The sequence below is a fragment of the Amphiura filiformis genome, chromosome 8 (assembly GCF_039555335.1).
Source record: "Amphiura filiformis chromosome 8, Afil_fr2py, whole genome shotgun sequence".
NCBI lineage: Eukaryota > Metazoa > Echinodermata > Ophiuroidea > Amphilepidida > Amphiuridae > Amphiura > Amphiura filiformis.
In genome coordinates this window covers 67,586,443-67,609,366 of record NC_092635.1, presented here as the reverse complement: position 1 = coordinate 67,609,366, position 22,924 = coordinate 67,586,443, and the positions used below count along the sequence as shown (strand labels likewise).

At 33.2% G+C, this 22,924-nt stretch overlaps 1 protein-coding gene across 1 annotated transcript in view; it reads right to left on the bottom strand.

Moving 5' to 3' along the window:
- The window catches only part of LOC140159379 (polypeptide N-acetylgalactosaminyltransferase 13-like), a 54,539-nt gene extending 38,988 nt beyond the window's left edge, over window positions 1–15,551 (bottom strand). Inside the window, exon 1 of the mRNA XM_072182833.1 lies at window positions 13,881–15,551. Within this exon, the coding sequence (XP_072038934.1) occupies window positions 13,881–14,483 (603 nt within the window). The 5' untranslated portion in view covers window positions 14,484–15,551. The remainder of the gene's footprint in view (window positions 1–13,880) is intronic.
- Between the last annotated feature and the right edge of the window lie 7,373 nt (window positions 15,552–22,924).

The following is a 22,924-nucleotide window of genomic DNA, read 5'->3' as shown; positions in this document are numbered from 1 at the left end:
TGAAAACTGTCTCATTGTCAATGACTTAGTTCAAATCAACTCCATTCTATAAGCATAGCTCAAAGGCTAACTTCAAATTGTAGAAGATGAGTTTTCAGTCAAAGGTCATTCAATGATTGTATAATCATAATAGGGTTAAATAATTGTGTACTGAGAGATGAGCATAATGAGATGCTTGAAATGTCAAAAATAAACACGAATTGTACCTAAAGTGATTAGAAGCGATGTGATTGCATGGAAAGTAATGGCTTTATATAACTGTCTAATAGCAATCCAAGGAATATCCACATTCAAATTCTAACTCTGAACACACCATGACATAATAATTCCACTTCAGATAACTGTGGCATACTTACATTTAAATGTCAAAACCAAGAGTGCCTGGGTTTTATACTTTTGGGGGGAGGGGGCATGTGCCCGCTGAGCATTAGGTTTGCCCAATTCTATCAGGATATTTTCGGTTTCATACCACTGAAGTGAAAGTTGATACACATTGGTGAAAGGGGTCGCCTTAGATACTAAGTAGCTGGACAGGGCATTTGTACAGGACAGGCAAGTATAGCCAAATAATCGGGCTTATTACCCTGATCGGAACTGACTGTAACGAGGTCTTTTTTTATCATGGTTCATCTACCCCACTTTACCAGATGAGCCAGACAAGTCTGATCGCACATTTCAGAATGTTTGATACCCTTGGCTTTGTATATTACAATCCGCATTGTCCAGGCTACAAGTAATTGATTACAAAACAAATTTCATAACAATTGTAAAATAAATACATGTATGAACACTGAGGCAATTTCCCGTGCAGTACAAGGATACACTCTTGATGAAAACCTAGCTATTGAATTAGCTTTGATTTGCAAACACCTACATATCATAAAAATTCCCCACGCAAGTTGTTCTTTTTCTACAAATGATTTGATTTAGAAATCAATTATTTTGAACACAATTGCCTTACCGCGTAGCAGTCGAGTGAAAATCTCTTGTATTGCCTCAAGATGTGTACAGTTTAATTTTGTAGTTTTATTTTGTAAGAGTTGCTCCTGTAGTTACAGTTGATAAATTAGTTTTCTATCGTAAAATGGATAATCTTGAGGAAGGATCGGTATTTTAAAAATAGAAACAAGAAATACGTTAACAAAAATAAAAGGCAATAAAAAACTAATATTGGGAATGTATTATTGAGGATGGATCGGAGGCAAAAAGCAGGTGTGCGGTAAAACACGTGTATCGCCTTTATAACATATTGGATTGAGAAGGAATATGTAGAACAAGTTATTTCCTTTGAAATCGACATTTTATTTCCAATAGGCAAACCAAAAGCCTCACTGGATGAATGATTCCCAACTGACATTTAAATGTAAATGGAGATGAAGTTCTTATATTTTGTTACAGGCAATATATTTAAAATGATTTTCTGGACCTCAAAAGGGTATAGAAAGTGGGAAATACAGGAAATCTTTATCATTTTATGTTTTTTTTTTACAATATTTTGGGTTGAAAAGGTAGAAAAATAAAAACTAATATTGGGAATGTATTATTGAGGATGGATCGGAGGCAAAAAGCAGGTGTGTTGTAAAAACACGTGTATCGCCTCTAGAACATTATTGGGTTGAGAAGGAATATGTAGAACAAGTTATTTCCTTTTTCGACATTTATTTCCATTAGGTAAACAAAAAACCTCACTAGATGAATGACTCCTAACTGACATTTATGCAAATAGAGATGAAGTTCTTATATTTGTATCTAATCCACCAACTTATTTTATATATTTTACAACATGTTTATCTATTAATGTTTAGCCGACAGTGTATAATATTGATAAATGAATAATTATATTGAATTGAATTATGAATTATGCATTTGATAAATGAGGTATTCGGCAGTTGATAGACACAATCAACATTGTTATCAATATGTATTATGTATAATATATACATTATGAATATATTGGCTGCATAATTCGAGGTTTTACTGATTGATGCGTAAAACCGAGTAATCTATTAGATGTACTAAGACTTGAAAGCAATTGGACCGCTTTATATGAATATTCAATAATTCACAACAAGATCCACATCTTTCCTTTTTTGATTTGCACTTCAGAAACATATTTCACTCAATTAATTCCAAAATTTTGCGTTGCAAAGTGGTATAATAATAGCTCTAACACATTAACATACACATTTGAGACAAAAATAGAAAAATCAATGCTGCTTATACACCAAGGTATATAGCCACTGTATTGTTTAAAGTAATTAAGTGCACCATATTTGGCTAAGTAGTGATATACAGAAAGAGACGAGGTACTATAATTAATATGACGAGAATTGGCCTAGCGTATTATTAATAATGTCACCTATGATCCATCACTACGATGATACACTCAATTGTACGCCATCGATCCATTTCGCAACTCCAAATTTTAATCATAATTTTCTTTTTTTAATGAATGAACGATCACGATGCATAAAAATGACATCTGTTACAGAAAGCAGGATGTTGATGTTTAGCTTGACTATAGAATTCAGGAAATGCTGAATATGTGGCAATAATTGGGTATTTTGGTACGATTGCCTGAAAATGGATTAATTTACAATTTCGATTTCGTTGGTATGTAACTCAATCTGGTTTGATTGAAGTCATTTCAATTTTCATTACTTGATGGTTGATAATGCAGAAGAATACAATGTCAATTTATATTTTTTTCGAGATGGATTTATATTTCAATACATAACCACAAATCATATTTTACTTCATATTTTAGTCAAATTATGTGAAAACTGTCTCATTGTCAATGGCATAGTTCAGATCAACTCCATTCGATAATCAGAGCGCAAAGGCTAACCTCAAATTGTAAAAGATGAGGTTTTTAGTCAAAAGTCATTCAATGATTGTATAAGCATATTAGGGTTAGATAACTATGTAATGAGAGATGTGCATAATGAGATGCTTGAAATGTCAAAAATAAACACGAATTATACCTAAAATGATTAGAAGCGACGTGATTGCATGGAAAGTAATGGCTTTATATAACTGTATAATAGCAATGCAATGTAAGAAAATGAGTATCCACATCATGACATAATAATTCCACTTCAGATAACCGTGGCATACTTACATTTAATTTTCAAAACCAAGATTTGGGGGGGGGCATAGAACAAATGTACCATCTGAGCATTAGTTTTGACCCATTTTATCAGGATATTTTCGGTTTCATACTATTTGAAGTGAAAGTTGATACACATTGGTGAAAGGGGTCGCCATAGATAGCAGGACAGGGCATTTGTACAGGACAGGCAAGTATAGCTAATAGTCGGACTTATTACCCCGATCGGAACTGACTGTAACGAGGGCTTTTTTTTTATCATGGTTTATCTGCCCCACCTTTACCAGATAAGCCAGCCAAGTCTGATCGCCCATTTCAGAATGTTTGATACCCTTGGCTTTGTACATTACAATGCGCATATTTCAGTGTAGAAGTGATTGAAAAAACACTTAAGGTGGCTGTGTACTCTCAGACATGCATGTAGTAAAAGTGCAATAACTTTGTAATTATTCGCGCAAAACATATAAAAGTATACATTTTATGAAGGCAAGACATCAATAAATCTTAATATAAATACAGATTTGGGGTAAAAACAACAATTTTGAAGAAAACCACAAAAAGTGAGTTTTTGGCAATATTTGTTAGGTACATCATAACAAAAAACTCTCTTTCCAAAATACTTTATTTTGTTTTTAGCTCAATCTTGAGGCTCCATTCCAAAAACGGTTTTTTTATTTCTTTGATATTGGCCTTATATTGTGAGATATTGACCATATAAGGCATCAAAATGAACTTTTTAAAATTCAAAAACGCCTATTTGCACAAAATGATGCCCAAAATCGGAAATAGACCAAAATATAAAAAAATGAGAAAACTGTTTTTTGAGTCGATCATGCTTTTTACGATGATCATATTTGCTTACCTATAGATGCTGTATTTATTGAGTTATCGTGTACCTAAATCGTCATTTTACCGAGAAAATGAACATTGAAATAATGGCCGTTGAAGTTTAAAGTGGTCACATTTTGCACTTTCATCGAATCTCACAGGAGAATGCGACAGTTTTCGTTTTTGTAACTTATATTACGTGAACATCGGGTAAATCCACAGCCCCTTGAGAAGTTTGAGCGAAATCCATTCATAACTTGATATTTAAATCGGGGAAAGAACTTGAAAAAAACCCACATTTTATCAGCTAAAACGGAGCCATTTGACCACTAGGTTTTTGTGAAATCAGTGCTTCCGTGGTGTTTCCTTAAGATGCGCCACGCATGCAGATAAGCGTCGCGTATTTGTGCGTTAACAAATTGCGCGATACGCAACGCGATGAGTTGTTGCGCGCGTGTACCTTGCTGGTACAACAAAGATTTTCTTTCCTTTTCAATTTCAAACACGAGTGGAATAGTGAAATAAAATCCTTAAAATATTGCAGTTGGAGTTTACAAATCTGGATTTTCATTCCTTGTATTTATAAAAAACATAACAAGGTACAAACATATCAAAAAACAACTCAATTTTGAGAAAAAAACAATGGCTAGAGTACACAGCCGCGTTAACAACAATGGTAAATTAAATACATGTATGATTACTGAGGCAATTTCCCGTGCAGTACAAGCATAATGACACAATCTTGATGAAAACCTAGCTATTGAATTAGCTTTGATTTGCAAACACCTACATATCATAAAATTTCCCCACGCAAGTAGTTCTTTTTCTATAAATGATTTGGTTTGGAACGTAATTATTTCGATCACAATTGCCTTACTGCGTAAGCAGTCGAGTGAAAATCTCTTGTATTGCCTCAAGATTTGTACAGTTTCATTTTGTAGTTTTATTTTGTAAGAGTTGCTACTGTAGTTATACTAGTAATCCATCGTAAGAATGGAAAACTTGATGAAGGATCGGTATTGTAAAAATAGAAACAAGAAATACTTTAACAAAAATAAAAGGCAATAAAAAACTAATATTGGGAATGTATTATTGAGGATGGATCGGAGGCAAAAAGCAGGTGTGCGGTAAAAACACGTGTATCGCCTCTAGATCATATTGGATTGAGAAGGAATATGTAGAACAAGTTATTTCCTCTGAAATCGACATTTTATTTCTATTACGTAGACAAAAAAACCTCACTGGATGAATGACTCCCAACTGACATTTAAATGTAAATGGAGATGAAGTTCTTATATTTCGTTACAGGCAATATATATTTAAAATGATTTTCTTTTCTGGACCTGAAAGGGTATAGAAAATGGGAAATACAGGAAATCTTTATTATTTTATATTTTGTACAATATTTTGGGTTGAAAAGGTAGAAAAATAAAAACCAATATTGGGAATGTATTATTGAGGATGGATCGGAGGCAGGTAGCAGGTGTGTTGTAAAAACACGTGTATCGCCTCTAGAACATAATGTTGAGAAGGAATATATAGAACAAGTTATTTCCTCTGAAATCGACATTTATTTCGATTTAGGTAGACAAAAAAGCCTCACTGGATGAATGATTCCCAACTGACATTTAAATGTAAATGGAGATGAAGTTCTTATATTTTGTTACAGGCAATATATATTTGAAATGATTTTTTTCTGGACCAGAAAAGGGTAATAGAAAGTGAGAAATACAGGAAATCTTTATTATTTTATATTTTGTACAATATTTTGGGTTGAAAAGGTAGAAAAATAAAAACCAATATTGGGAATGTATTATTGAGGATGGATCGGAGGCAGGTAGCAGGTGTGTTGTAAAAACACGTGTATCGCCTCTAGAACATAATGTTGAGAAGGAATATGTAGAACAAGTTATTTCCTCTGAAATCGACATTTATTTCCATTAGGTAAATAAAACAAAAAACCTCACTAGATGACTGACTCCCAACTGACATTTAAATGTAAATGGAGATGAAGTTCTTGGTTACAGGTAATATATATTTAAAGTTATTTTTCTGGACCTGAAAGGGTATAGAAAATGGAAAATACAGGAAATCTTTATTATTTTATGTTTTTTACAATGTCTCACATGTATGTATTTATGTATTCATGTTTTTATGATTTATGTGAAAGGCCACTTATGAGTAATTTTATAACGTATAACAACATACTTTTAAGTATGTTGTTAAAAAATTGCTTTTAAAAAGCTTTTAAAAAAGCAATTGGACCACTTTTTAGGAATATTCAACAAATTACACCAATTTATCTTTTTTTTAGTTACACTTATCTGCTCAATTAATTCCAGGCGGCAACTTGTGAAACCGTCCGGCCGTATGGCATTTTCCAATATAATCGGTTAGTTTTGTGGGGTTCCCCAGCAAACACAAAACGTTTTCGACATCATTCGCAAAAGGTTATAAAAGGTTGTCAGAAAACGTTTAAATGTCGGGTTATATAAAGGGTATATTAAGAGTATAAAACGTTTTCATAACCTTAAAAACATTTTTGATAATCTACTGCTCAACAAACAAAAATGTTTTACATAAAACGTTTAAATGTCGGGTTATATAAATGGTATAAAAACGTTTTAATAACATTCCAAAAACATTCTTGAAAACTTGATACAAAAACTTTCTAACCATAATGTTATTTTTGGGTTGAAAAAACATTTTGCGAAAAATGTTTGCCCAAAATATTTTCAATAATGTTTTAAAAACGTTTTCATGACCTTTATATAACCCGACATTTAAATGTTATTAAAAGGTTTTGAAAAAAACATTTTAAGAACATTTCTGTGTTTGCTGGGTTCAAATATTTCAACATAATGTTATTTAAGTATTGACACAATATTTGGCAAAAATTTTTGCAAAAATAGTTTACAATAACATTTTTTGAAAACATTTTAAAATATTGTTGTAGTGTGTTTTCATACAAAACGTTTTAAAATGTTATCATGACCTTTATATAACCCGACATTTTAATGTTATTAAAACGTTTTTACCTAAACCAAAAGCCAAAATATAACTTATTTAAAACGTTTTTAAAACGTTTTTGTGTTTGCTGGGACGTTATCGAACCCCAACGGTTTTAGCTTGTATTTATATTATTTATCAACATAGGCCTATTTGTTTGCGATATTTCAAGCGTTTTAAAATTTAAAAATAATCCCATTCAATTACACGGTTGACGATGAAAATTTACTGAATTTAGAGAAAGCAATGCGACCACCACCTGATTAATTCCACAAATATCTTCTAAAGCAGTATCAAATAACCATAACACATTAAGAAACACACTTGAGACACACTATAGAAAAATCAATGCTAATTACACTAGAATAAAAGAAGCTACTGTATTGTTTAAAGTAATTAAGTACCAGATTTGTCTGGGTATAGTAATGCACAGAAAGAGACTAGGCACTATAATTAATATGGCAAGAATTGGCCTGGCGTATTATTAATAATGTCACCTATGATCCATCACTACGATGATACATTCAATCGTCCGCCATCGATCCATTTCGCAACCTCAATATTTAATCATAATTTTCTTGGTTTTTTTTTATGAATGAACGATCATGAAGCAGAAAAATGAAATATGTGACGTGTCATGTCAAAAAGAGACACTTTTGGACAGGATCATAAATGGAGAAATAGCCAAAAATCTGCCAGGGGGGAGATTTGTCAAAATTTTAATGTTTAAAATATTGTCTGATAGTTTCAGACCGGAATATAACTGGAATCTTGTATTTTTTGAGACATTTTTCTAGGTAATTCCTAGTCTCAACATTGTCAATAATATTTTTAAAGGCCGATATCTCAATTTCCAATTTTATAATACCATAACTTACGAACTCAATATCTTCGCTTAGGAATGTCCGATTTCATTGGAGAAAATGGCATTGTGGAGCAAAATATCTCTATATTTAAGATATGTAAAAACCTCATAATTGATAACCTGCCCAAAAGTGTCTCCTTTTGACATGATATGTCACATCTGTTCCCGAAAGCAGGATATGAATGTTTTGCATGACTATAGAATTGAGGAAATTCTGAATCTGTGCAATTCAATGTGTATTGTTGTAAATATTTTGGATACTATTTAACTCTATCTCATGAATGTTAATGTTAAAAAAAAATTATGTTATGTAATTGTTAGTAGCAGGACCCATTTTAGAACAACTCTTAGCTGGATCGAACTATTCCAGTTGAAATCGTACACCCCATATGAAAGACACGACACGAAACATCCACACAGGGAATGTGAATTTCAAATTGTGCTACTGGAATAGGTGACTCCACTTGAAATCCACCCCTGTGTGGGAGATTACGGTCAAGTCTTTTATTATATAGGGGTGTATGGATTTAAAACGGAACAGCCCAATTTTTAATGTAAATAAAAAGTAAACTGTGGCACAAACACATGTAAAGCTCAAAATAAAAAAATATAAAAAAAAATTCTTTTTACATGTATATAATTGAAAATGTTAAATAAATACATGTTGCAGGCCTTGAGACAACAATAGTCAATATAAAAAGATACTTCTCCTCATCTAATACAAACAACAATCCTACAATATATGAATACAGAAGCAATTTCCCGTGAAGTATAATTATTGTAGTACTCTTGATGAAACCTAGCTATTGAATTAGGTTTGATTTGCAAACACCCATCATGAAAATTCACCACGCAAGTAGTTCTTTTTCTGTAAATAATTTGGTTTGGAACTCAATTATTTTGATCACAATTGCCTTACGTCGAGTGAAAATCTCTTGTATTGCCTCAAGATTTTATTGTACAGTTTCAGTTTGTTTTTATTGTATAAGAGTTGCTTCTGTTGTTACAGTTGATAAAATAAGTGACCCAGGGTAAGAATCGATAATCTTGATTAAGTGACATTATTTCAAACTAGAAATAAAAGTATGTATGCAGTAAAAACATTTGGATTGAGAAGGTATGATATAAAACACATTATTTCAGTGAAATTGACAAGCACATGAAGTACGTGTATTTGAAAGGCAATACATAAATTATTTGAAATACTTTGTTGTGGACCTCAAAAGGGTGTATAAAGTGGGAAATACAGACAATTTAATATTCGTACAGGTCGAAAAGAGGTAAAAATTCAATATACGAGTATATATTTCTAAGATACACTTTTCAAAATAATTAGTTTTGGTTTGAATCACAATGCTATTCCATTTAAAATCCACACTACCCCTGTAGAGGATGAGATGTAGATAGAGTCTTCCGGGAGTATGAGGTTTGAATACAATTGGGTTACTTCCATTTGAATATACTCGCCAGTTGTGAAAGATATAGGTAAAGCCATAATGCAGGGGAGCATGGGTTTCAAACTGATTATTAAACCCTAATAAATTACATTTGAAAATCATGCTCCCTCTGTGGAAGATATTTCAAAAAGGTATATTACATGGGGTTCTTGCAAAATGGTATAATGACTTTCAGTTTAAATGATGTTATTTTTCAATTAAAACAATTACCATAAAGACGTCGTAACGAGTGTTACAATTGTGATCGTAACAGATGATGGTGGATGCGATATCGCCATTTTTGACGTCGCCATTGGATCAACACACAATCATTAAATCTTCACAAATAATTCTAAATTTGTTATGTGGTGGCACAGCAAAATTTTGTGTTACATGAGAGCACATCAGACATATCGAATTGCATTCTGAATACGAAGAATGTCCATCTGATATCAAATAATTTTGATTTTTGAAATTCGCAATGTAATACACATTTTATGGCAAATGATTAAAAATTGATATTTTTGATATTTAACAGTACTCGAAGTAAACTTTATAAATCTGTTTCCCCAAAACACCCAAAAAAATTAGGTCTTTTGGGAAAAAAATCCATATCTTCAATATGAAAGGTCAAAATTTTCAATTGATCGTCGGCTTTTCCTCCCAGCTACATACACATTAAGAATATATCATTAGATTGATAACATTTACTTCGAGGACTGTTTTATATCAAAAATGTGAAAAATATCAAATTCTAATAATTTGTCATAAAATTTGTATCATATCGTGAATTTCAAAAATTAAAATTATTTGATATCAGAAAGACATTCTTCGTATTCAGAATGCAATTCGATATGTCTGATGTGCTCTCATGTAACACAAAAATACTGTCCAAACGTTCAAAACGCTCATTCCAGGTCCCTTAAGTTGTAAGATATGTATTATTAAATTACTTTATGTTATTTGCCGGTTATTTGTAGTAGGACTCGTGCTAGAACAGCTGACTACCGTTGTCAGCCGGTAAATGGGCTATTCCAGTTGAAATCCATACACCCCTATGAAAGACATGACCCGCATCGTCCACACAGGGTGTGTGAATTTCAATTGGGGTTACCTGAATGGGTGACTCCACTTGAAACCCGCACTCCTTGTGTGGAAGATTAAGGTCATATCTTCCATAGGGGGTGTATGGATTTAAAATGGAATAGCCTAATATTCGTGTATATAAAAAGTAAACTGTGGCACACCCACATGTAACCCTCAAAATAAAAAACATAAACAAATTCTTTTTATATGCTATAAATGAAAATGTTAAATAAATACCTGTTGTAGACCTTGAGATAATAATATTCAGTATAAGAAGATACTTCTCCCCATCTAATACTAACAACACTCCTACAATAAAATGAATATAGAGGCAATTTCCCGTGAAATAGAAGTATTGTAGCACCCTCTTGATAAAAAGTCAGCTATTGAATTAGCTTTGAATTGAAAATTCACCACACAAGTAGTTCTTTTTCTATAAATAATTTGGTTTGCAACTCAATTATTGTGATCACAATTGCCTTACTGCGTAAGCAGTCGAGTGAAAATCTGTTACGTTGCCTCAAGATTTGTACAGTTTCATTTTGCAGCAGTATTTTTTTTATATTTTAAAGGTTGTTCTTGTTGTTACAGTTGAGAAAATGAGTAAGCCAGCGTAAGAATCGATGATCTTGATGAAGGGACGTTATCTCTAAAATAGGAGGTAGAAATACATGATCAAATGAAGATAAAAAGTTACTATACAGGGTGTAACAATAAAATTTGTACAATTTTGAAAATAGAAAGACACAAGTATGCCACTTATTTTTTGGTTTGATATTTATATGCCTATCAAGATCATTTCTTTAGCCACCGGATAAGCTTTGTTCCAATAAAACCGATGGTATACAAGATATGGCCAATTATGTAACCTAGTCTTAAAACCGCTTGGGCCACTTTTGTTTAAGTGTTACAAAAGTGACTGAATAGAGTTGAACCATGGACCAGTTGGACGGTGCTCTTCTGGTAGTTTTAAACAATGGGTTATTCGAAGTGGTAGAAATGATTACATAATCCTGGGGTTTTTGAAAGTCACACAACTAACTTTACTAAGCACTGACATAACAACCTCATTTACTAAAAATCGTGGCTGCATCTCAACAACTTCAACCCCAATTCACGTTGGAAGAGCGTATTTTTATGGTTGTGACATTCGATAGCACATGGAGTCAAGCTCATTTTCCAAACTCACATCTTCCATCAAGGCATGAATTACATATAACTATGAGAAATATGTAGAATTTGTTAAATCCCAAACTTTCGTTTTGATTAATATTGCGCAATTTCCGTTGGACTGGACCCAAAAGTGTCTCCGCACGGATCAACCGTTTTACCCAGTAAAACTCAATGGTGTTTTAAGTACGGTTTTAAAACATTGTATTGTTTTCAATATTTTCAGTAAATAACAATTGAGTTATAATAAAGTTAATAAAAACGATTAAACGTTCATAGAATATATTTGTACCAAAAACACTACAATGTTGACAAAACGTTACTGTAAACTATTTTCTCCAAAAATTTGGAATGAAAACGCTTATAACTTATGTCGTGAACGTTTGAGGCAAAATTTGAAAATGTTTTGAAAATGTTCTGAAAACTCTTTTTATAACCCAATATTTAATCATTTTGTGACAACATCTATACCCCCATTGAAAATATTTCTGAAATATTAATTTGTTTAAATATTCAAAAATATTTAATAAAATGTTTTTGCACAATTGTTCGAACAGTGTTCTCATGCCTACATTAATAACTAATTAAAGTGAACATACTATTGATTAAATTGCTCGTGCATTTCTATTTATTAATTATGTTGACTTTCCCGCGTTTTAAATCAATGACAGGTGTTCTGGAGAACGTTAAAGACAGGTTTGAAATACTACACAGGAAACTGCAATTGTGAGTGTTGACGTTTAAATCCTTTGCAAAGAAGATGCAAAACAAAATGTGTGATGTGATTAAGCAAAAATCGTTATTTGTCGCGAAAATTGACGTTATGTTATGGACTGAAAATAATAATTTATTGATGTCTGACATTTTAAACGCTGAGCCACATGCAAACCATGCAAAATAACACTGATTTAAGGATAACAATTTCAGCAAAACTGCTTTGCTTAAAGCAATAATATGTGTGATTTGCTCCACAGCGACGCCTTCACTTTTTCTCGTGATTGCATGATTGTTAGGCCCAATAGTGTAATAATATACCATGTGAAAGACTAAAGCCTGAAGTGCTTTAATTACAGTAACATTTAGAATTTTTATATTAAAACCGGGGATTACCGGTTTTATTTGCCAATTAATATATATCATGTTAAAGAATTAACAACACATCTGGACTTATTCATAAACTGTTTATGTTTAATAATATATAAATAAATTTATTCAAAACATAACCCATGATAATATAAGTGTCTAACTCGCCAATGTCCTGGCATAGTCCTGGCCAGTTTAAAAGAAGATTGTAATATGTAAGGACAAAACTGGTTACCTACCCAAATCCTAGTATAAACATTGAGTAATTGTTTGTATTTAGTTACCATGGTTATTGCACAAATCTGGTCAGCTGGCCTGGCCAACGATGTTAGACCTTTAAGGTAGATGTAAATATGTATTGTGTATCACATGAGTTTTGTTTGTCTCCGAATAATGCTAAAACAGTATAAACAAAATAAATGTAATTTCACGAATTCTCCACTCTTCATATTTTAAACTGTGTTTCTCTGTCTCCTTCAAGTCTGTTTATTTTAAACCTGCATTGAGTATTAAATGGATTAGAATCTGGGTAATGACCAAAGTATACCTCAGCACGGAAAAAGCATTTAATAAAGCAATATACGACTGAGCCAAAATTGAAAGAGCGATGAAGACAACAGCGAACAATTTGTTTGTATAATGAAGCGCTCATTAATTAGCCAAGAAATAAATTGATAATACAGACAACTCTAATTGGGAAATCATCTGTAACCATTTTGCAATATAACAGCAACACTTAAAATTTCACAGTACAAATATTTTATAAGTGTAACGACCAATTCCAGAAGATGGGAGCACACTTCATTATGGAGTGTTTTATTTTTTTCTAAGCTTATTCTCCTGAAACATCCTGAATTAAAAGGACATTTCGTGATCCACAGCAGTGGAGATTTTTACACACTGGAAACCTCTGGCTTCATAATGCTTATGTACAAAACAATTTCTTGCGGATAAATTCATTTTGCAAAAATATCGTGAAATTTGAATTACGTTCTGGTACACCAGAATGAAATTACAACACATTGTCTATGTTGCATGCAGTGATCATGCATAACTCGCGAACGCGAAGTCGGAATTAACTGACAATTTTTGGAATAAGCTTTTTTCGTTGATATCTACTGAAAAATGTGATAAAAAGAGGATGCTAGGGTCACGAAATACTCCATTAAAATCGTGGAAGTCTCAAGATATTTATGTCAAATATTCAATTTTGAAGAGCATTTCTGAATATTTTTAAAGGTGGATATTCCCATTTTCTGGAAGAGCTCAATAGCACTTGATATGATTCACGTACCTCTAATGTATCGGATCGTTTTTTCGTCTCATTTCTAAATTTGGCTTTGTGATAGCTTTTGTCTTGATTTCTGAGATTTTGGCGCGCTATTTCCATTTGCCCCTCAGGATCATGCTGAACATTTCTATGTTGTAGTACTTTATCATCATCATTATTTCCTTTCATTTGTTTTAAAAATGGTCTCTTAATCGGCTTAGTTCTCCCACTATGATCTCTTTGGCTATCTGAACTAGCGGAATCACCTAGTTGCTTTGGTTGAGGTTTAGCTGCAGAGACCTTAGTCTTCTTAGGTTCTTGCAATCGTCCCAGCATTTTGTTCCAAATATTAATACCTAAATTATTATTTCCTTTTATTAACGGTACCATCCGTTCATGATTGCTTCTACTTCTTTTATTCGTCACTCTTGAAGGCAATTTCATACTATTTTGTCCAGATGATTCTGAGCCGATAGAGTAAGTAGTGAGTAAAACGATGTCAATACATAACCATAGAAGAGAAGTAAAGAGTATGGCTTGTAGAACCTTTCTGGACGGAGGCATTTTTCTTTTGAGAGTGATTCCTGAAGGAGCACGACTCCAGGTTACGTTAGGACCCATACGCATGGGTACAACGGTAATGACTCTGTGTATTCTCTAGATCCAATATAAAATGTATAGGTAGCCCTGCGTGGCTTCATTTAGCAAAATAACAACAACAAATCAATGAAGATCTGATGTCCTGTTTCATTGTAGCTTTAGACAACACACAAATCACACACACATTGAAGTTAAACCTGGTATTTTATACATCTCTATCGCAAGATATAAGGCAACACAATTAATGGAAAGTTCTCCTTTCATAGAGCATCAAATGGTAGGTTTCTTTCGCGCCAACCAAACATCTCATCTCAGCATACTGAACAATTCACCAATAAAACTCCCATGACATTCCAATTCAATCAAGAAAATAGATCCTCAGATGAAGCAGATACTTATCAATTCGCTCATAGCATATCCATTTGATGCGTCGCTTTTATTTATCTTTCACCAAACATCATCTAACGTAATCTAAAGAGTGTTGCCAATATAACAGCGTGTCAATTTCCAATTCCCAGTTGTTGCAAATTTCTTTTTTTTAAAACAATAATAATTGATGCGCGAGGTATAAGTAGGTACCCTTTCTTGAAGTAAATAAGGCAATAAGAACATCGGCACTCTGGTGAATAGTTAAAACTAGATTTCCTTTTACGTTGCAAAGTATTCATCCACTTCAACATTTATATCGTCGGATATAAATAACCTCTAGTTCAAAGACAAGTGTTGGCGGTAATCGACTAGCCATCAAGTAATTCATGATGATATATGTTAGCAATACACTAAGCAACGATGGTGAGATATGTCCCGAGTAGAGTTATCCATCTATCCATTAACGCTTTAGCAAGTAACATCTTCAAATCATAATATTAATATTATCATGATCAAAGTTGATTTATTTCCAAACAGCATTCGAAAGACGTCGACGGTTGTAGTGACATGTTGCTAGTAGTGGGACCATGGTAGTAGCTTACACACAAGTATGTTGCTACGGCAGCTCATCATAGTGATATGACGAGTTTAAATACCGCCGCGTAATCATACTGCAATGTCAGCCCTCAGTAAAAGCACAGATGGCCACTCCCGCCAATCACTTAGTTCTGTAAAAAAATGTAAAACAATATGAAATAACAAGTTTAAATCGTAAAAAAATTAAATTTTATTCCATAAAAAGCAAGCTGTGGCACTGTGCTTATCGGCAGGCGTATATATTTATTAAATTTATTCACGAAGTACGTCATCTGTCATTTATAGATCGATTTGCAAATGGTGTGTCGTCTGCAACAGCTGCTCTTATTTTCCTTTTTTATTTCATGAAACGTGGAACGTAAGTCTGCACATTTATCAAAAATAGAATAATTTTGATGCTATTAAGAACAGATTTGGACTGAATGACAGGACTGCAATTGAAAATGGCATACAATTACCATTGCACAATAAGGAAACGTGGCCATTACATGATTACGCAAAAAAATGTTACTACGTGGTACACTATTATATCCTTGTATTTTGAGATTTTTTACTCAAAAACATGGGCATAATTAAATGTTTATTAAAACATAGACTCAACCTTTCTCCACAAAGTTTAGATTATTTTGTTTAATTCTATAAGATTGCTATAAATCGATAATAAGATGATAAACATAATTCTTATTAATAAAACATTTAGACAATATAGAAACAACAACCTAATTTCATCCCTGCTATTTCTTAGCATAATAATGGAGTACATGAATATTTTCAAGTAATTGAATTCGGCACATATTTGTAGGGGATAAGGGCATACAGAATAATAAGAAGCATTCCATGAATGAATTGCGATGTAATGTTAATGGATGGGAATTGCAGGAAACATACTTAAAGGTCATGATGAATTACGCCACGTCATTTTAGTTGTCATATGATATCAAAGGGTTTAGTTTTCCTATGATATCAAAGAGTTTGTTATCCTGTGATATCAAAGGGTCTTGTTGTCCTATAATAAAATTGGTTGTCCTATGACACCAAATGGTTTGGTTATTGTCCTATGATATCAACGGGTTTGTTGTCCTATGATGTATATCAAATAGTTTTGCTGACCTATGATATCAAAGGGTTTGCTTGTCCTATGATGTCAGAGGGTTTGGTTGTCCTACGACACCAAAGGGTTTGGTAAGTGTCCTATGATATCAAAGGGTTTGCTTGTCCTATGATATCAATGGGTTTTGTTTTTCTGATATCAAAGGGTTTAGGTGTTCTGTGATACAAAGGGTTTGGTTGTGATGTCCTATGATATCAAAGGGTTTGGTTGGCCTATGACACCAAAGGCTTTACTTGTCCTATGATATCAAAGGCTATTGTTATCCTATGATAATAATGATATCAAACAGTTTGGTTGTCCTGTGTTATTAAAGGGTTTTGTTGTCCGATGATATCAAAGGATTTGCTTGTGCTATAATATCAAAGGGTTTTGTTGTCCTATAATTTCAAATGGTTTGGTTGTCCTATGATATCAACTTAGATGAAACGTATCAATCTGTATACAGAGCCAATACAAGTATACTGTAGCTGCTAGTTATCCTTCTAGTTCTTCATCATCTATCCACTGCATTTCGTACCATCGAATAGTTCCAATGGGAAGATTATTTAAACAAACAAACAAGCAAATAAACAAACAAACAAACGAACAAACAAATACAATATTTTGCTCCATGTCAGTACAATGAGTACATTAATGTTTGTTACTCTGACATGCCAAGTTCAAGCCCAATTATATTTGGTGTTCCACAAGGTTATGTATTTGGACCTATGAAGTTTGTTATTTATATTTCTTTGACTGTGGGGTAATACTGTAAAATATAATGTCTGCTTTCATTGTTTCTGCAGTATATTAACAATTCTGTGGGCTTATTTTGGACCAAACATCATTCCACTGACACATCATGACACTGTGAGCTACAATATCAAGGGGTCTTATAATATTGAAGAGTATCATAATGAATAACGTTTTGTCATTTTGGTTGTTTTCCTACCATAAGAGTTTTGTTGTCCTATAATATCAAAGGGCTTGGTTGTCCTATAGTAGCAAAGGATTTTATCGTCCTATGATATGATTTATTGTTCAACATGTTCATTGCTTCCAAAGTGTTTGGCTGTCTTATGATATCAAATGTTTTTGTTGTCCTATGGGGCTTGGTTGTCCTATGATATCAAAGGGTTTGGTTGCTCCATGATATCAAAGGGGTTGGTCGTCCTTTAATACCTAACAAAGTTTGGTTGTCACTTATGGTCTTATTATAATAACATGTAATGTTATGTTTTCGGAAAGAGCGTATGACAAGCGTGTAATGATAAAAACATATCTCAACTGGAATATGACTTTCCTCATAATCGAAATTAAATCTGTGGAATGCATTCAAAACCTTGTTCATTGGCCCCTGTCGGCTCCTGAACGTGTCAGACAGACATGTTATGAAAGCAGCGTTGGCATGGTTGGCTGCATGGTCTACGTCTTATTGTAGCTAATATACGCCTTTTATGATAATTAACATTATGAAACTCCGCAATTAGTAAATGATACTAGAGATAGCTTCAATAATTTTAAAGTCAAATCATTGTAAACATGATTAATTTAAAAAGATTTTAAATAAATCAAGCGCCATTGGCTATACTTTAGATTTAACTGAGAGTTGATTTCATTCAAGATTTTTACAAAAGATGTTTAAAATTTTTTTTATTTTTATAAAAGTGGTTTTATCAAAATTGTTACCTATTCCGCACGGAGACTAATATCGGTGTCATAAATCTAGTACATGTAGTTTTGAATACATTGCATAGATCAGGGGCGTAGCAAGCGGCTGGACAAGGTGGATGAAGTCCATGGGCCCCGAGCAAAGACTACAATGAAATAAGGGGGAATGGGTTAGGGATAGGGCTGATAAATGACAGGTTATAAGGGCCCGGACTGCTCCTTGTCCATGGGCTCACGAAGCTCTTGCTATGACCCTGGGCAATAGATATTGTGGTCTTTAGATCAATACCAAATATACACCATTATAAGTACATGCAGACACATAACATAAACAAGCACATCACTTACGAACCAGTTTGGTGTTGCTGATGGTTGTTCCGTCATCGTTACATTTATACTGGTCTAGACATTTCAATTAACGCAACCTGCCCACATTTCTAAACAGTGATATGCCTCTATTAGTACTGTTGTTGTTAGTATATGATATATATTATTCATAGTAATTATTCTGCAATACCATTATTTCCAAACCGATATTATTGTAAAACATCAAGTACAAATTCAATTGCAATTATATCATTTTTAGTTAATGACTTGCGTAACGACATCTCATAAATGAATCATTTATGCGAATCGTATTTGAAGAAGTGTTTTCTGAACAAATTGCATACCTTTGTCATTGATATTTGCTTCGGTATGACATTTAAAGTTCAAGGGACCTTAGTCATGTTAGTGTAATTTGAATCTAAAATGTAATTAATGTAAAATGTAAAAGTATTATCGTTATTCCATGATGACATTTATCCCAAAACTAAAAGCAAATTTATACATGAATGAGTAACCCTCGTTTGAACTAGGCCTCTTATTACTGTCAATATATATGGGATGAGAAGTTTAGATGTAATTAACCTTTTCCAGTGCAAAGAATTTTGTTTATTTAATGCAATTTGTTTAAGATCAAGGGCCTCTTGAAGATGGGTATTAGCTCAAATCGACTGGCTGTTGATAGTTACATAGACATCATTGGAAGTTAAGAGAAAGAAACAATTCCGCGATTGGTGGTATAGCTTTTATTTTGACCCATCATCATTCCATGATGCCAAATGTTTAATAGTAAATTAATGAACCCTCTAAAGGGATCAGATAGCAACGTTTGCAATAATTCTGATTTTCTGAAATTCGCGATATAATACACATTTGTAGGTCTTTTGGTAAAAAAAATGTATATCTTCAATTCGAAAGGTCAAATTCGTCAAATGATGGTCGGCTTTTTCTCCCAGCTCCATACACTTTGACTACATATCATTAGATTTATAAAGTTAACTTCGAGGATTGTTAAATGTCAAAAATATCAATTTTTGATAATTTGCCATAATGAAATGTATATCTGCAATACGAAAGGTCAAATTTGTCAAATGATGGTCGGCTTTTTCTCCCAGCTACAGCTACATACACTTTGAGTACATATCATTACATTTATAAAGTTAACTTCGAGGATTGTTAAATGTCAAAAATATCAATTTTTAAAATTTGTCATATAATTCGTATTTCGCGAATATGATATCATAGGTTGTCCTTTAATACCAAAATGTTTATATGTCACTCATAGTCTTATTACATGTAATGTTATGTTTTCTGAAAAGTGCGTATGACAAGCGTGTAATGATAAAAACATATCTCAACCGGAATATGACTTTCCTCATAATCGAAATTAAATCTGTGGAATGCATTCAAAACCTTGTTCATTGGCCCTTGTCGGCTCCTGAACGTGTCAGACTGACATGTATTATGGAAGCAGTGTTGGCTAATATACGCTTTTTTATGATAATTAACATAATGAAACTCCGCAATTAGAAAATGATACTAGAGATAGTTTCAATAATTTTATTGTAAACGTGATTTTAGAAAAAAGATTTTAAATTAATCAAGCACCATTGGCTTTACTTTTCTAGCAAAACATAGCCGAGTGATTTTATTCAAGACTTTAACAAGAAGTTTTATGTAAAAGTGGTTCTTATAAGCATGATAAATTGTTACTTTTTCAACACGGAGACTAATATCGGTGTCATGAATCTTGCACTTAAGTTTTGAATACATTGCATAGATCAAGGGCGTAGCAAGCGGTTGGACAAGGTGGATGAAGTGCATGGGCCCCAAGCAAAGACTACAATGAAATAAGGGGGGAATGTGTTAGGGATAGGTCTGATAAAGGACATGTTATAAGGGCCCGAACTGCTCCTCGCCCATTGGCCCACTAAGCTCTTGCTATGCCCCTGGGCAATGGATATTGTGGTCTTTAGTTCAATACCAAATATTATATAAACCATTATAAGTGAATACAGACAGACAACATAAACGAACCAGTTTGGTGTTGCTGATGGTTGTTCCGTCATCGTTACATTTATACTGGTCTAGACATTTCAATTAACGCAACATATCAATGACAACTGCCCACATTTCTAAAAAGTGATATGCCTCTATTAGTACTGTTGTTGTTAGTATATGATATATATTATTCATAGTAATTATTCTCCAATACCCTTATTTCCAAACCGATATTATTGTAAAACATCAAGTACAAATTCAATTGCAATTATAGCACTTTTAGTTAATGACTTACGTAACGGTATCTCATAAATGAATCATTTATGCGAATCGTTTTCTGAACAAATTGCATACCTTTGTCATTGATATTTGCTTCGGTATGACATTTAAAGTTCAAGGGAACCTTAGTCATGTTAGTGTAATTTGAATCTAAAATGTAATTAATGTAAAAGTATTATCGCTATTCGGTGATGACATTTATCCCAAAACTAAAAGCAAATCTATATGTGAATGGGTAACCCTCGTTGGGACTAGGCCTCTTATTACTGTCAATATATGTGGGATGAGATGTTTATACGTAATTAACCTTTTCCACTGCAAAGAATTCTGTTTATTTACTGCAATTTGTTTAAGATCAAGGGCCTCTTGGAGATGGGTATTAGCTCAAATCGCGTTATAGCTGTTGATACGTGGACATCATCATGATCATTGGAAGTATAAGAAAGAGAGAAATGATTCCGCGATTGGTGATACTAGCTTTGACCCATCATCATTTTATAATGCCAAAATGTTTGTTAGTAAATTAATGGACATTCTTAAGGGCTCGGATTTCAATATGAAAGGTAAAATTTTTTAATTGATCGTCGGCTTTTCATCCCAGCTACATACACTTTAAGTACATATCATTAGATTTATAAAGTTTACTTCGAGGGTTGTTATATCAAAAATTTAAACAATATCAAATGTTAATAATTTGTCATACAATTTGTCGCGAATTTCAAGAAGAAAGAAAAATCAAAATTATTAGTATTTGATATCAGAAGGACATTCTTCGTATTTTAAATGCAATTCGATATATCTGATGTGCTCTCATGTCCCACAAATATTCTGTGCAAACGCTCATACCAGAGCCCTTTTCAATATCAATTTTTAATAAGTAGTCATAAAATTTGTATTTTGGTAAAAAAATTATATCTTCAATACGAAAGGTTAAATTTTCAAATGATGGTTGGAAAGTTTACTTCGAGGGCTGTTAAATGTCAATATAATTATTAATAATATGCCATAAAATTGTAGAATGCAATTTGGTGTGTCTGATGTGCTCGAAGGTCACACAAAAAATACTGTGCAAACGTCGCTATCCGATCCCTTAAAACAGACATTTTGTCGAACTTGCAACGTGACAAAGCGCGGGAAGGTCAGCACCTGTGACGGCGACAGCAGTTTTTGTAATAATAGCAGCACATTAGCATTTGGTTTTTAATTGAGTATAAAGTCTCGGGATACGTGTACTTGGTCTTCTATATTACTAAAAATCAGACTACAAACTCACACCAACAAACAACAACAACATTATGTTATGCCCCTGTGAAAACGGATGGTATTTGAGTAAATCCGTTGTTCTTCATCAATGTTCCTTTTTGATGTTTTTTATGTCCTGCTATTCAACCGTGGACATACACATTTAATTTTTTACTATCCAACCGGGCAACCTTAGTCACCATCCAACCGTGGACCGTCCCATATACCGGGTAACTGAGTTGCGGACGCATGTTTATATGCTTTCGGGGATGTCTGCAGTATCCCTGCGTGTCTGCATATCGCACTTGAAGGGTAGTTTGTTTCTCATGTGTGTCCGCGGTAGGAAAGTAATTATGTATTATATGGTTCAATACCACTAATTCTCTCTCACAGTGAAAAGACATTATTATGATCAAGTAGAAGGTTGAATCCCCAAATGACAAAAATTTCAACATAAAATTATGATGACCTGAGACTTTTTGGTTTTAAACCACCGAAGTGTAAGGACTACAATTTTACAGAGCGCTTCCCCTTTTTTTGACTAGATAGGAGAACATCGTCTGGGTGGAAAATCGATGTGCAGCGGATGAATATGTGTTAACTTTTCATCAAAACTGTAAAATAATGGTAGAAAACATGTCATTTCTGCTCATTTCTATTAATTTCTGCATGGTTATTTGGTTACACAGCTTGGTATTTTCCAGTGATTTTTAAGCACTTTTTCTTTTGGTCTGCAAAAAAGTAGTCCCTCTTTTTTTTTTTCAAGCACTGCCCAGCTCTAATTAGTGGTATTTAGGCACAACATCTTTGTTGGTCCTATAGCGTTATCGGTGCCCAAAGAGGTACCGATGGCACTTTTTTATTGTACCCTGAACATTGTACAGTGCATTCGTTT